The sequence below is a fragment of the Pocillopora damicornis genome, chromosome 9, assembly GCF_964200805.1.
Source record: "Pocillopora damicornis chromosome 9, jaPocDami1.2, whole genome shotgun sequence".
NCBI lineage: Eukaryota > Metazoa > Cnidaria > Anthozoa > Scleractinia > Pocilloporidae > Pocillopora > Pocillopora damicornis.
The window spans coordinates 8,955,691-8,971,401 of NC_142678.1; the positions used below are offsets into that span (position 1 = coordinate 8,955,691).

At 35.3% G+C, this 15,711-nt stretch overlaps 2 protein-coding genes across 7 annotated transcripts; one reads left to right on the forward strand and one right to left on the reverse strand.

Annotated features, from left to right (window-relative positions):
- The first annotated feature begins 536 nt into the window (after positions 1-536).
- On the forward strand, positions 537-14,574 carry LOC149039985 (uncharacterized). Of its 5 annotated transcripts, XR_016179655.1 has the most exons (5): positions 537-710; positions 802-1,080; positions 1,791-1,847; positions 3,864-4,242; positions 4,469-5,859. XR_016179655.1 is itself a non-coding variant. In XM_089181998.1 (4 exons), the coding sequence occupies exons 1-4, from the start codon at positions 689-691 to the stop codon at positions 14,462-14,464; spliced, it is 444 nt and encodes a 147-aa protein (XP_089038124.1). In that variant the 5' UTR covers positions 537-688; the 3' UTR covers positions 14,465-14,574. The 5 variants fall into 5 exon arrangements, 3 of the variants coding, with proteins under 3 accessions (XP_089038124.1, XP_089038125.1, XP_089038123.1); XM_089181998.1 differs by lacking the exons at positions 3,864-4,242; positions 4,469-5,859 and adding an exon at positions 14,379-14,574; XM_089181999.1 differs by having other exon boundaries at positions 3,864-5,859.
- LOC149039986 (uncharacterized) lies at positions 10,436-15,124 on the reverse strand. 2 transcript variants are annotated; one of them, XM_089181995.1, is made up of 5 exons: positions 14,952-15,124; positions 14,582-14,860; positions 13,886-13,942; positions 12,975-13,213; positions 10,436-12,119 (listed from the first exon to the last, which is right to left on the reverse strand). In XM_089181995.1, the coding sequence occupies exons 1-5, from the start codon at positions 14,971-14,973 to the stop codon at positions 12,051-12,053; spliced, it is 666 nt and encodes a 221-aa protein (XP_089038121.1). In that variant the 5' UTR covers positions 14,974-15,124; the 3' UTR covers positions 10,436-12,050. The 2 variants fall into 2 exon arrangements, with proteins under 2 accessions (XP_089038121.1, XP_089038122.1); XM_089181996.1 differs by lacking the exon at positions 13,886-13,942.
- Between the last annotated feature and the right edge of the window lie 587 nt (positions 15,125-15,711).

Sequence of the window (15,711 nt, forward strand, 5' to 3'; positions counted from 1 at the left end):
TTAAGTTTGTACAATGTACTGAGAAAATTGCGTGCACTTGAAATGGAAACGTTACTGTTACGCAGGCTACTCCGCTTCTGCCACTTGCATTAAAAGTATACGCCGCATTGACGCTTCTCCGATTTGCTGAGAGTCAAATAAGTACGGTATTTCTAGGTGAGTTATGAATTAGCGCTGTTAAATTTGCTGTTAACATCTATGCGAATTTAAGAACTTGTGAACAGCCGCTTCTTTATTTCACAGAGGCTTATGAGTAAGGCGGTCACAAATTAGTTTAGCACTGTGGTTACATGCAACCAAACTGAAAAGGTAAATTAGCTGCTAAATGACGGTAAAAGTAGAAGAAATAAAAGCGGTTAAATCTAACAAATAAGCGCTTGTGTTCATCACTTGGCTGATTTCCAAAGCACCTGATATAAAAACAGCGTCAGACAGTTATTTCAACATGTCCTCCTCACCTAAATTATCTGATATCAATAATTGCTAATATGAACTAAATTATCAGATATGTATAATCTAAATGAAGTGTGTATCACTGGTCAACATGTCCTCCTCACCTAAATTATCTGATATCAATAATTGCTAATATGAACTAAATTATCAGATATGTATAATCTAAATGAAGTGTGTAGCACTGGTACCTAGGAAGGTATGTCCGATAGAGGACTGGGTTTCATTCCTGTAAAACATGGCGGAATCCACGGAATCAAGTGAGTAATGACCCTTTTTGACGTTTTTCAGCAAAAGCGTTCCTTTTCCTCTTGAGTTGTACTATTTATTTTGAAAATGAAATTCATCTAGATCGTGGCAAAAAACGAAAAAAGCGACCTACGCTTTTAGAGGTGCTGGAAACAGCTCGAAAAATACTGAGAAGAGATGACCACGGGCAACCCTCTCCTTCTGCATCAACTGGCACGGTTATAAGACCTCGAGCCCCGGCAGTGTACCATTTTTCGAAAGATTCACGTACAGGACGACGCAAGACTCACTGCCAATATCGCCCAAAAAGCAGCGCAGCAGCCAGCAAAAACGTACTTCAGCTGACAGACGTCGGACTCGCGAATGATACCGACGTTCTAGGTATAAACACTCGTATTAATCAATCCTAAATTAGCTTGAGCGATGTAGTACATGTATATCTTTAAGCTTAATTATCAAGATCGGGTGAAGATGTAAGCTTCTTGGACACGTGTATTCCTTTAGATTCTTTTTAATGTTTACATATTAAGGATTTACTCGGACTTTATATGGGATTGAGTCTCTATTCTTTATTAACTCGATAATTAAGTTCTTCTGCGAGGGAGTTTTAATAAACCTTCTTCTTCTTCTTCTTTTTCCTCTTCTTCTTCTTCTTCTTCTTCTTCTTCTTCTTCTTCTTCTTCTTCTTCTATAATAATGTATAATAATAATAATAATTATTATTATTATTATAGTAATGATATGATGATGATAATGATGATAATAATATTAATGACAATAATAATTGAGATTTATATAGCGCAAGTTCCATATACCCTCACAAATAGAAGAGAGCTGAGAAGGCTATAATTTTGTTCCTGCCAAAGCCAGTAAATTCTTTGATAATAATTTTAGTATCCTAAATTAATGCTGTTTTTAAAAGTGTATTCTTTAATTTAACTGTTTCATCATGTAAACCAAATAAACTACCAAATTTTGTTAAGTTTATCATATTGGAGGTGTAAAGATATACACATGGGTAGAGAAAACAAGTTTGTTCTGGTCATTACAGCAAAATCTTAAAAAAGTTGCATTGCCACCCAATTTTTTAGACATTGATTCCTGTTTGGACAGCGGTGTGGATCCGCCATCATCCTCAGCTGAAACAAGTATGAATTTTTTTGTCATCTATTATTATTATTATTATTGTTGTTGTTGTTGTTGTTGTTGTTGTTGTTATTATTATTATTATTATTACAAAGTTTCATCTGTTGCTAGTTCACTTTTATGTTTGCAATAGTTAATTTTGATTTCAAAATTACATTGATAAACATTTAGTGGATCTCAGTTTAAATGTAAAACAGCAAGTTGTAGTGGCTTTATAATAATGCATTAGATGAGAAAGGTATTTTGTAGCCTTGTTGCTTTTATTAGATATCTTTATCATTTATTGTCATCATCATCAGTCATCAATTATTATTCAACAGTTCAAAAACTATCCAAAGAGTTGGAAAACAATCGTTGCATTGTTATTGATTTAAGGGGTAAGATTTTAATTCATTCATGTTTTTTAATACTAAGCATAGAAAACTCTACTACAGTCATATCAAAACTATTATTTAAAGTATCATTTGTTGTTTATAAAATTATGCAGTTAATTGAGTGAGTGAACCACACAACTGAACAGGCTATGTAACACTTCATCACATGTTAGCCTTACAAGAAATTCAAATACTTAGAAAATTGTCACATCAATTGTAGTAAATGTTGTTAAATATCACAAGGTACCTTTTGACATTTTGGCATTTGAGTCTTCTCCTCTCTTTTTAGGTAGGTTTGATATGAACCATGTCCTGTTTAGAAGGTAATTTAGTGTTAACAACTGGGTTGAAAACGTAAATTAGCCACCGTAAAGAGTAAAAAAGCTGACGTTTCGAGCGTTAGCCCTTCGTCAGACGACGAAGGGCTAACGCTCGAAACGTCAGCTTTTTTACTCTTTACGGTGGCTAATTTACGTTTTCAACCCAGTTGTTAACACTAAATTACCTTCTATACTCTCCCACCGACGCAGCACCACAGTTTCTTTAGAAACTTACCCCTTCATTCATGTCCTGTTTAGATGCCTTCAGTGCCAAAAAGACCTACCCACATCCAATCCAGTTGTTGTTACTCAGCTTGGATTTTGGCCTGGTAGTGTCAGCAACATGACCTATGTTTTTGATCCAGTGGTTTTTTTACACTGGGATCTGTTCCAGAAGGAAAGTCCTGGTTGTTCCAAGAGATCTTATCTTACATCTCTTGAACAGTTTTCTTTAAGAAAAGGAAGGGTATGTTTTTCCTACAATGCTGAGTACTAAATTATTAAAACCCCTTTTCTATGCATTAAGGCTCTATTTCCCTCTTAGGGAAAAGGAAATGATGATGATGATGATGATGATGATGATGATTCTATGAATTAACTGCATGAAGCAGATATCATATTATATAATTATATTCGTGGTTATAGTCAACTACCTCTTAACAGACGCCTCTATAGGATGGACACATTTCATAGACGGACACCTTCTGTTTGTCCCGTACTGTAACTAAACGCCTTATAAGACAGACACCTCTCCAAGACGGACAACCTCCACTTTAAAAACCCTCAATGGACACTTGTGAAATATAGTTTTATGTGAATAATACCTCAAAACAGAAATGTACGTACTGAATATGAAAAGAAATCACTATTTAGAGAAGCAAATTTTTTGTCACGTAACTAAATATGTCAAGAAGAATTAGTCAGGGCGTTGACAATTTCAAACATTCGCACAAAAGCAATGAATTTTCCAATAATATTGTGTTCCAGTTTGTAGTTTTTAGGACTTAAAACACACTAAATACAGTTGTGTATTCATTGTGCATCAGCATCTTCAGTTAAGCTTTATTATCTCAGAATTGCTGGTCTCATGTTACCTCTATAAGTTTATTCTTTTTATTTAAAAAAACTTGATGTATAGTTACTGTTAGGCAAACTAAATTTCCCTGAATGTTCCCTCTCTTACTTGTTACCATGTTCGTGGACAAAATTTTCATCTCAACCTGGCCCTTTGTTGTTAAAGTCATTGAAATTTCTTGCAAATTATCCTGCAAGTGCAAGTCATTTTCGCTTACCAATAATATATATTTTATTTCATGTCTTTTAGGTTGGAACCATCAACAGTAATTCCTTTTCATGTGCTTTTAAGGAGTGGAAATATTGCCAGTCAGCATGATCTCGACACCAAAATAACGATTATCATTATTTCTAAATTGGCCCTGAAATAACAAATAGCATAATTTCAGTGCATGTGTGAGACCTTCGGGCTCGAAGCTTGGGAACTAGTATCCAGGGAAAGATAAAATGGCGGCGAAGGAAATCTCAGTAGTTTAATATTTTAGCGTGAAAAGGCTTGGGTGTTGTGATCTGGTTCTCAAGTAAAAAAAAACTCACGGTCTGCAATGGCCCTACCACCTTTTGAACAACAAGAAAACATTGAAACGGTGGTAAAAAGCAGCAAGTTTCGAAGTCTAAACGAAAGATGGGTAAGCTGAGTTTCAGTCAAATATCATGACATTTGGGATGTAATTTCGATACTGAATAAATAGTTCTACATGGTTATACACGCATAGGATTCTGTTGTGTTCACGTGAAGGCCATTTCAGCCATTCCTGCTACTTGTAAGTGGTAGGGAAATAAAAGATATGCATACTTGTTTCGTATTGAAGCCCTGTGAAATCACAAATTTGATTTATTTCTTCTTTGTTTTAGGTGGTCATTATCCATTACTTTTGGAAGTCGATGCTGATTAGAAAGAAAAAATGTTTATGATTATTTCTTCTCTCGAACATTTTACTATTTAGGTACCAAATAATCTTGATACTGAAGATCATTGCATCCATTATGAAAAAATTACCCTTGATTGCTTTGTCAACTGGAATGTATAATGTAATATACCTTGTGATTTGTGGGATTTTCACAAGTAAACTAGAAATACTTGAAGAGGGTAACGATGTACTTAATGCAGAGCATTTGGTAAAAAGTCTGCTTTGCTGTAATCTACCTGAAGGTGCTTTTTATATGCTAGTAAGACTTACACAGCCCAGTCAAAATGTTTTTGAGTAGTAGACAAGCTGGCTGTAGTAATTATAGGCAGCAGAGGCCAAACCTCTTCCTGAAAAGCAGTCTGAAAAGTGTGAAGTTAGCGGAAGGTACTTCATTGTAGGCGGCCAAATTGTAAGCTGCCAGCCCATTTTGAGTGAGCAGTAAAACTCAAGATTGGCTATTTTAGCTAATTTTATTGAGAACCAAATTCCCAGCAACGGGCACATTTTTACTGGGCTATTTGTTATTTAACTACTTGGTAATATTCTTATTAAAATTTACTGCATTCCTTTCTAATAATTTGCTGCTGATTGTATGCTGTATATAGTTAATGATTTGTGTGATTTTCACAAGTAAATTAGAAATACCTGAAGATGGTAATGATGTACTAGATAATGTGCTTGATGCAAAGCTATTTTGGTGCAAAGTGTGTGCCTTGTCCGTAGGTGATTTTGCATGCTAATAAGACTTGTAATTCAAATAATACACATCAGCTGGAGTGGGAATATTAAAAGAAAAATAATAATATTTAGCTATACCAAGTTCTGGTTTTATGTCCAAATTAAGCACTTAATTGAAGATCACTGCACTGCTCAGGTCCAGAAGGCTGAAAGAGTACTGTCTGCTGTTAGTTTGATTTTTGTCATTTTTTAGTGATTTATTTTATTAATCAATGTTTCTTTGAATTGTAATTCATTGTTCTCTTTCAATAGTGCAGGTTCACTCATGTAACCTAATCTCCCACATATGTATGTATGTATGAGCTCAGTCGAAATGTTTTTGAGTGGAAGGCAAGCTGGTGATAGTAATAGGCAGCAGAGGCTGAACCTTGTCTTGAATGGAAGTGTGAAAAGTGTGAAGGTAGTGGCAGCTATATTGTGGCAGGCAGCCAAATTGTCGGCTGTGGCACATTTTGACTGGGCTGATTGTGTGTAGTATATATGTGCACTTCTTTTAGGGTGTTAAACAGGTTAAAGTACCAAGAAATCTTCTGTGATAACTTGATAATTCAAGATGTAAAAATTTTAAATAATAAGGTAAAGCTTGATCATTCTTAAGAGTTTCCATTTGATCTGGAAATTTGGGGGAGAGTCAGGGGAGCATTATTTTTACATAAATAATGTACATAAAAAGTAAAAAAAAAGGACTAAGGTAAAATCCCAATTTGTTTTAAGAGTTGATTTTATTAATAGAAAACCCTGGATATAGCTTGGCATTTGTGTGATTTTCAAAAATTGTTAGGAACCTTGTTAATTTTCAGTTTCAAGAACACATGTACATAATCTTTAGTGCAGCCCTCTTTTCTCCCCGCCATTATTCTAATTTTTTTTATCAAGTTTCCTTTTTCTTGTGTTCAATTAATTTATTGTCTTTACAGGTGAAATCTTAATATCTGCTAGCACAATTATCTCTGCTAAGAGTGTCTACCATCACTCTTGCCGGCCTCAAGCCCAAAACGCTGCAAACTAGCTGAAACTACATGTATTTCGTAAAATTGCAATGAAATCTATCTAAAAACAACAAAATCCGGCAGAACGCACGAGTTTTTGCCAAAATTTACGCAAAAAATGACAAAAGCGCTCAATTCGACCTGAAAAACACTTATTTTTTTGGCAAAAATCAGCCTATTTTACATTCAAAAGCACGATGTCTTTAACAAAATAGGGATACAATCCATGTGAAAACACTCATTCCAGCTAAACCGCAGTGTTCTCAGTAAAAATTTGGGGAAAAAACGCGTAAAAACCGTCAGAAACACAAGAAATTGGGCTGATTTTACCCACTTTTTGTGTAAATAGCTGCCAAAACCCTCGAAACTAGCTGGAACTACATGTTTTTCACAAGATCGCCATAAAATCTTGAAACGTTGCTTTAGGGACCTTTATGCCTCCAAAACGAGTTTTTACTTTAAAAAAAAAATGGAATGAACAAAGATGTTAAAGGGGAAAAAGCTGTGAGAAAGGAGAAGTTTAGTGTTGCTGTTTGATATGCCGCCCAGATATATCAATTTATTAATTTAACGCCTTTAGCCGTGGGCAGAAGTTTTTCTCTAGACTAAGAGGACCCTCCCTATGTTGACGAACCTCAATAATTCGTTGATTTTACTGTTTTTACACAGATTTGATTTTAACCATATTCGCCAAAATAACTGCCAAAACACGGCAAACCAGTATCTCATCCAAGAGCGATATTGGCCATTTCACACATTCTTATTAGATATGAATTTTATTAAAGATTGTCATTCTAGCATATGTTGGCTAGTTTCCACAGCTTTCTTGATTTTTATGGGAAAGTGGCATTGGTTGGTACCATGAACAATCTCCTCGACTTTCCCATGATTTCCATAGGATGTTAGCATCGACCTATACTTCGAACCTCAGTTGTTTTTTTTTTTTTTACATTGGCGCGAGTTTCACAACTTTCTTGTGGTTTGGCATTGACTCAGAGTTGGGCTTATTTTTATGGCTAATCCATCGGCGACTTTCTCATGATTTTCTTGGGTTCTCAACAGTGACACGCACTTTGGAACCATAATTTTATAACTATGTCAACACTGGCAAATACTGCTAAAATCTACACTCCACTAAACTCCATGTACCACAATATCCACACAACTGCGTGTGCCTACTTGTAAATCCTAACCCTAACCCTAAAACTATCCAGTTAGCCTAGTATTGTATTGCTGGTTTGAGTGACTAAACTGGCTCGAATGATCCAGCTGCTTAAAAATCTAAGCACAGAGTAAGTTTAAAAGATTCAATTTTGTAAGGTTTCGAAACAGTTCCAAAATTAACATGCACATAGCTCAGTGTAAAACATCGAAGCTTCTAGGACTTCTTATGATTCCTACGAACGTAAACACCTAATGCACGCCAATTTGCCTTTGTTGTCCTCGAACGATCACGTCTTCATGGTAACGTGGTGTAAGAACTATACAGCACTTTATATATATATGTTTTACTTGACGGTAAAAGTTTGAATCCGTACAAGAAAACGTAACGGAAACAGGCGACGATAATATTCCGTTGACAGAATTGCAACAGAAATGTGTCGTCATATTTCCATTCAGGAATCATAACGGAAACATAACAGGTCCAAGGAAGAAGTGAATGACGTGGAAACATAGAGTTTCATTTTTCCGAATTATGGAATCATGCTATTTCGTCCTGTGCTCACTCTAACTCTGTGCTATCCTAAACCTAACCCAAACCCCAAACCAATCCTAAGCTATGGTAAAGGGTTTAATTCAGGGTTGAGGATAGGGTTAGGGCAGGAGCCCATTACCTGGTTAGGGTTAGAGTTTGGGTTGCTTCGGGTCAGAGGGGTTTAGTGTTACAATCAGGGTTAGGGCTAGGGTAAATTATGCTTAGGGTTAGCGGGGTTTAGTGTCAGAATTAGGGTTAAGGCTAGGGTGAGGCTATGCTTAGGGTTGGCGTTAATATTTTTCTACAAGCATTCAATTGCAGGGTTTTTGGTATTGCGTTTGTAAATTTCAGTAACTACTTGAAAGTTTACTGAAAAACAAAGGATAGGCCGACTGGTACACTTACAGGATAGATAGAGAAGGTTGAGGTTAGGGTTAGGGTTAGGGTTAGGGTTAGGGTTAGGGTTAGGGTTAGGTCTAGGTTAAGGGCTATAGGTTAGGGTTTAGGGTTAGGTTTTAGGGTTATGGTGTGGGGCTAGGGTTTGGGATTAGGGTTAGGGTTAGGGTAAGGGTAAGGGTTTGGGCTTAGTGTTAGGGTTAGAGGGTCTGCGGTTGAGGTTAGGGCCAGGGTGAAGGTTTGGGGTTAGGGTTTGGGGGTAAGGTTAGAGTTTAGGGTAAGGGTGTAAGTCTCTTCATAAATATTTTCAAGGAGATTTTGTCACCTTTTTCATTTAAATAACAACTTGAAGAATTTTTACCAGTTGGATTATTTGAAGCGGTTGGATTAATTTTGATTGGGGTTCAATAACTTTTAGTAGTTGGATGATTATTTTTACCAGTTGAACCACTGTAATATGCTGGATCTTTTTAACTAATATTACCATTCTTACCAGGTTGATTACTTGAGTTATTTGAACCAATTTCACTGGTTACACATGCATTATCCAGTTAGACCATTTCAACTGGTTGGATCATTTAAACCAGTTTGTTCATTTTAGATATTGGCATCATTTTAACAAGTTGGATCATGTTAACCAGTTGCACTATTTTACTAAGTGAGATCGTTTCTTCCAATTGGACCATGTCACGTAATTAAAATCTTTTCACCGTTTAAACCATTTTATCTTGTTTTGGCTGGTTGGACCATGTTAACCAGTTGCATCATTTTGACTGGAGTGAAAAGTTCCGTTCTTAACCCTGGCCCTAACCCAAACCCGGGGCTAGGGTTAGGGTTAGGGTTAGGATAGCTCACAGCTAGAGTTAGAGTTAGGGCTTGGGTAGGGTGCGATTATGATTAGGCTGAGGGTTACAATTTTTTCTGAAAACATCCAATTTTTTTTTTGGTATTGTGTTTGGCTCTAAACTTTTACAACTACTTGAAAGTTTGCTTGAAATCAAAATATACCATTTTTTGCCAAAATAACTGCCAAAATGCGCAATTCGGGCCTTTTTATCAATTTACATTGGGTTTAAGCTTGGTTTTTGTGTTTTCCCACAGACTCTTGCACTATTTTGCTGAGAACATTGTGTTTTAGCTGTTTTGCAGCGTTTTTAAAACTGAAATAAGCTTATTTTTGCAAAAATAAACAAACGTGTTTTTCAGTCGAATTGAGTGTTTTTGTCAACTTTAGCGAAAAATTTTGCAAAAATCGTACATTTCTGCCGTATTTTGGAGTTTTTAGACAGATTTCGTCGCGATCTTGTGAAAAACATGTACTTTCAAGCTAGTTTTCAGTGTTTTGGCAGTTATATTGGCCAAAAATGGGTACGTCAGTGCATTTTTTTTTTTTTGGTTTTTAAGGTTTTTTTGCCCAAATTTTACTGAGAACACTGTGTGTTAGCTTGTCTCCATTGTTTTTTCGCAGATTCTATCGCTGTTTTGCTGAAAACATAACGTTTAAACTTGTTTGCATCGTTTTTGGTCGTGAAATAAGCTAATTTTTGCAAAAGGAACAAAAACGTGTTTTTCAGCCCAAATTGACATAAAGGATACAGAACATTTTCTTATTGCCTTTTTTTTTTGTCCTTACTCGTGAAGTTGATTTTGGCATTTCAAACAAAAACTCTGCTAGAGCATTAATTGAATGACATATCATGCACTTTGAAGCAAGAACACTTTTTTTTTTAATTCAGAAAAATACCTTTTTATTTTTTTTTAAGGACTGCTGGATATAACCTGTACAACCAAGATGAATTTACATTCATTATTTTTCATAACTTACACTAAATTAGAAATTCAAGTGTGAAATGAGGGTACTAGCCCTTTAATAGTGTTCAAAATTTCCATATGCAGGGGTACTTGTGGCTACTGAAGAAGAATCAGTGTCTTTAACCCTTCACCCCCCCCCCCCCAAGGAAGATAATAAGTACATATATCCTCTTCCCTAGGGGCAACTAGCTCAAAAGTGAGTGATCTCAAGGGCCCTCCAAAAAAGTTTTCTACAGCAATAACTAAGCTCTACAGAAGCACACTATGCAGACAAAAGGTGTAAGAGAATCAATGAATTCTTTAATTCTTGGTCCCTCCCAGGCCAACCTATTGTACAAATCTCATGACATCTGTTCCAGTTTCATCAGTCAATTTTTCAAGCTTCAAGCTCTTCCTGCAATTATGTACTTGTTCTTGAAGCTGAAAATTGACAAGGTTCCTGTAAATTAAGTTTACATAACAACCCAACAATTTGTGAAAATCACACAAATCCCAAGCTATATCCAGAATTATGCTCTTAATAAAATAAACTTTTAAAGCAAATTGGGATTTTGCCCTAGTTCTTTTTATTTTTTTGCTACTTTTTAAATACATTTGTATAAATAATGCCCCCCTAACTCTCCCCAAAACTTTTAGAACAGATGCAAACTCTTAAGAATGATCAAGCTTTACCTTATTATTAAAAATTTTTACATCTTAGACTACCAAGTTATCACAGAGGTTTTTTTCGGTACTTTGACCTGTTTAACACCTAAAAAGAAGAACACATACATAACACACACAATCAGCCAGGTCAAAATGTGCTGCAGCCAAAAATTTGGCCACCTACAATGAAATAGCTGCCAATTTCACACATGTCAGACTTCTATTCAGGACAAGATTTGGCTTCTGCTGCCTATTACTATTGCCAGCTTGCCTGCCACTCAAAATTTCAACTGAGATTGTACATACATACATGTGGGATTAGGTTACATGAGCAAACCTGCACTATTGAAAGAGGTCAATGAATTATAACTCAAAGAAACATTGATAAATGAAATAAATCAATATAAATGACAAAAATTAAACTAACAGCAGACAGCACTTTTTTGGCCTTCGAGGCCTGATCAGTGCAGTGATCTTCAACTAAGTCCTTAATTTGGACATAAAACCAAAACTTTTTATGGTTAAATATTATTATTTTTCTTTCAATATTCCCATTCCAGCTGATGTATATTATTTGAATAACAAATCTTATTAGCATGTTAAAATCACCTGAGGACAAGGCATACACTTTGTGCCAAAATTGCTTTGCATCAAGTACGTTATCTAGTACATCATTACCATCTTCAGGTATTTCTAATTTACTCTTGAAAATCACACAAATCATAAGCTATATACAGCATACAATTGGCAGCAAATCATTAAAAAGGAATGCAGTAATCTTTAATAATAAGATTACTTAGTAGCTAAATAACAAATAGCCTAGTCAAAATGTGCCATTAACCAGGGATTTGGCTGTCCACACAGAACATTTGTTAGGCGTCTAGTCTGGACAAGGTTTGGTCTCTACCTTCTATTACTATAGCCAGCTTGCATACTTCTAAAAAACATTTTGACTAAGCTGAAACTTGCTGCTTTTTACCACCGTTTCAATGTTTTCTTGTTGTTCAAAAGGTGGTAGGGCCATTGCAGACCGTGAGTTTTTTTTTACTTGAGAACCAGATCACAACACCCAAGCCTTTTCACGCTAAAATATTAAACTACTGAGATTTCCTTCGCCGCCATTTTATCTTTCCCTGGATACTAGTTCCCAAGCTTCGAGCCCGAAGGTCTCACACATGCACTGAAATTATGCTATTTGTTATTTCAGGGCCAATTTAGAAATAATGATAATCGTTATTTTGGTGTCGAGATCATGCTGACTGGCAATATTTCCACTCCTTAAAAGCACATGAAAAGGAATTACTGTTGATGGTTCCAACCTAAAAGACATGAAATAAAATATATATCATTGGTAAGCGAAAATGACTTGCACTTGCAGGATAATTTGCAAGAAATTTCAATGACTTTAACAACAAAGGGCCAGGCTGAGATGAAAATTTTGTCCATGAACATGGTAACAAGTAAGAGAGGGAACATTCAGGGAAATTTAGTTTGCCTTACAGTAACTATACATCAAGTTTTTTTAAATAAAAAGAATAAACTTATAGAGGTAACATGAGACCAGCAATTCTGAGATAATAAAGCTTAACTGAAGATGCTGATGCACAATGAATACACAACTGTATTTAGTGTGTTTTAAGTCCTAAAAACTACAAACTGGAACACAATATTATTGGAAAATTCATTGCTTTTGTGCGAATGTTTGAAATTGTCAACGCCCTGACTAATTCTTCTTGACATATTTAGTTACGTGACAAAAAATTTGCTTCTCTAAATAGTGATTTCTTTTCATATTCAGTACGTACATTTCTGTTTTGAGGTATTATTCACATAAAACTATATTACACAAGTGTCCATTGAGGGTTTTTAAAGTGGAGGTTGTCCGTCTTGGAGAGGTGTCTGTCTTATAAGGCGTTTAGTTACAGTACGGGACAAACAGAAGGTGTCCGTCTATGAAATGTGTCCATCCTATAGAGGCGTCTGTTAAGAGGTAGTTGACTATAACCACGAATATAATTATATAATATGATATCTGCTTCATGCAGTTAATTCATAGAATCATCATCATCATCATCATCATCATCATTTCCTTTTCCCTAAGAGGGAAATAGGGCCTTAATGCATAGAAAAGGGGTTTTAATAATTTAGTACTCAGCATTGTAGGAAAAACATACCCTTCCTTTTCTTAAAGAAAACTGTTCAAGAGATGTAAGATAAGATCTCTTGGAACAACCAGGACTTTCCTTCTGGAACAGATCCCAGTGTAAAAAAACCTCTGGATCAAAAACATAGGTCATGTTGCTGACACTACCAGGCCAAAATCCAAGCTGAGTAACAACAACTGGATTGGATGTGGGTAGGTCTTTTTGGCACTGAAGGCATCTTAACAGGACATGGTTCATATCAAACCTACCTCAAAAGAGAGGAGAAGACTCAAATGCCAAAATGTCAAAAGGTACCTTGTGATATTTAACAACATTTACTACAATTGATGTGACAATTTTCTAAGTATTTGAATTTCTTGTAAGGCTAACATGCGATGAAGTGTTACATAGCCTGTTCAGTTGTGTGGTTCACTCACTCAATTAACTGCATAATTTTATAAACAACAAATGATACTTTAAATAATAGTTTTGATATGACTGTAGCAGAGTTTTCTATGCTTAGTATTAAAAAACATGAATGAATTAAAATCTTACCCCTTAAATTAATAACAATGCAACGATTATGTTTTCCAACTCTCTGGATAGTTTTTGAACTGTTGAATAATAATTGATGACTGATGATGATGACAATAAATGATAAAGATATCTAATAAAAGCAACAAGGCTACAAAATACCTTTCTCATCTAATGCATTATTATAAAGCCACTACAACTTGCTGTTTTACATTTAAACTGAGATCCACTAAATGTTTATCAATGTAATTTTGAAATCAAAATTAACTATTGCAAACATAAAAGTGAACTAGCAACAGATGAAACTTTGTAATAATAATAATAATAATAATAATAACAACAACAACAACAACAACAATAATAATAATAATAATAATAATAATAATAGATGACAAAAAAATTCATACTTGTTTCAGCTGAGGATGATGGCGGATCCACACCGCTGTCCGAACAGGAATCAATGTCTAAAAAATTGGGTGGCAATGCAACTTTTTTAAGATTTTGCTGTAATGACCAGAACAAACTTGTTTTCTATACCCATGTGTATATCTTTACACCTCCAATATGATAAACTTAACAAAATTCGGTAGTTTATTTGGTTTACATGATGAAACAGTTAAATTAAAGAGTACACTTTTAAAAACAGCATTAATTTAGGATACTAAAATTATTATCAAAGAATTTACTGGCTTTGGCAGGAACAAAATTATAGCCTTCTCAGCTCTCTTCTATTTGTGAGGGTATATGGAACTTGCGCTATATAAATCTCAATTATTATTGTCATTAATATTATTATCATCATTATCATCATCATCATCATTACTATAATAATAATAATAATAATATATTATTATTATTATTATTATTATACATTATACATTATAGAAGAAGAAGAAGAAGAAGAAGAAGAAGAAGAAGAAGGAGAAGAGGAAAAAGAAGAAGAAGAAGAAGAAGGTTTATTAAAACTCCCTCGCAGAAGAACTTAATTATCGAGTTAATAAAGAAGCTTACATCTTCACCCGATCTTAATAATTAAGCTTAAAGATATACATGTACTACATCACTCAAGCTAATTTAGGATTGATTAATACTAGTGTTAATACCTAGAACGTCGGTATCATTCGCGAGTCCGACGTCTGTCGGCTGAAGTACGTTTTCGCTGGCTGCTGCGCTGCTTCTTGGGCGATATTGACAGTGAGTCTTGCGTCGTCCTGTACGTGAATCTTTCGAAAAATGGTACACTGCCGGGGCTCGAGTTCTCATAACCGTGCCAGTTGATGCAGAAGGAGAGGGTTGCCCGTGGTCATCTCTTCTCAGTATTTTTCGAGCTGTTTCCAGCACCTCGAAAAGCGTAGGTCGTTTTTTTTGTTTTTTGCCACGATCTAGATGAATTTCATTTTCAAAATAAATAGTACAACTCAAGAGGAAAAGGAACGCTTTTGCTGAAAAACGTCAAAAAGGGTCATTACTCACTTGATTCCGTGGATTCCGCCATGTTTTACAGGAGTGAAACCCAGTCCTCTATCGGACATACCTTCCTAGGTACCAGTGATACACACTTCATTTAGATTATACATATCTGATAATTTAGTTCATATTAGCAATTATTGATATCAGATAATTTAGGTGAGGAGGACATGTTGGACAGGAAAGCAGAACAGTAAACAAAACTTAACTTAATTCTACAATTTACCAAGATGTATCAGTTTTTAGCTCAGGTAAAATCTGAATTTCATTATTTTTCTATGATACTTAGCTTTCTGGCAAAGGTAAAGAGATCCTACGGCGATCTTTGTAGATCTTTGTCACTGAATCCTCAGGAAATAAAACTGATCACTGCCTCAGGGGCAAACAGTAAAGCTAGCGCTCATTTCGGACTACATCTAATTTAAAAGAGCATGAAAAGGAGAAATAAAGTGGCTGTTTAACCAGTTAGTGATGTTAAGAAAGTACAGATTGATATGCTCTGACCTTTTCTATTTTGCCGAATGTCGAGATGTGGGAGAGAGGGAGGGAAGGTGACGTCATAGAACCTTCACGCGGTACTCAGGCATGATGAGATATAAGAAAGCACTTATGTAAAAATAAAAGGGTAAAATGAAAGGATTTTCCCAGTTCGAGTTTAATTGCCTGTCAAATGCATTCTGACTGTTATTGCAAATTGTTTTCCCTCTCTAGGACCCTCTCCCTTGCAAGAGGGGACAGTTTGAAACTTCCAAGTCTTAACACTCTA

Bases quoted from the DNA above. Each gene is read 5' to 3' on its own strand.
- LOC149039985 (XM_089181997.1), top strand. From the start codon at position 689: ATGGCGGAATCCACGGAATCAA. The intron at 711-801 runs GTGAGTAATGAC...AAATTCATCTAG, and splicing joins GGCGGAATCCACGGAATCAA to ATCGTGGCAAAAAACGAAAA. The intron at 1,081-1,790 runs GTATAAACACTC...CCAATTTTTTAG, and splicing joins GAATGATACCGACGTTCTAG to ACATTGATTCCTGTTTGGAC.
- LOC149039986 (XM_089181995.1), bottom strand. From the start codon at position 14,973: ATGGCGGAATCCACGGAATCAA. The intron at 13,214-13,885 runs GTATGAATTTTT...CTCTCTTTTGAG, and splicing joins ATCATCCTCAGCTGAAACAA to GTAGGTTTGATATGAACCAT. The intron at 12,120-12,974 runs GTATGTTTTTCC...CATGTCTTTTAG, and splicing joins TTTCTTTAAGAAAAGGAAGG to GTTGGAACCATCAACAGTAA.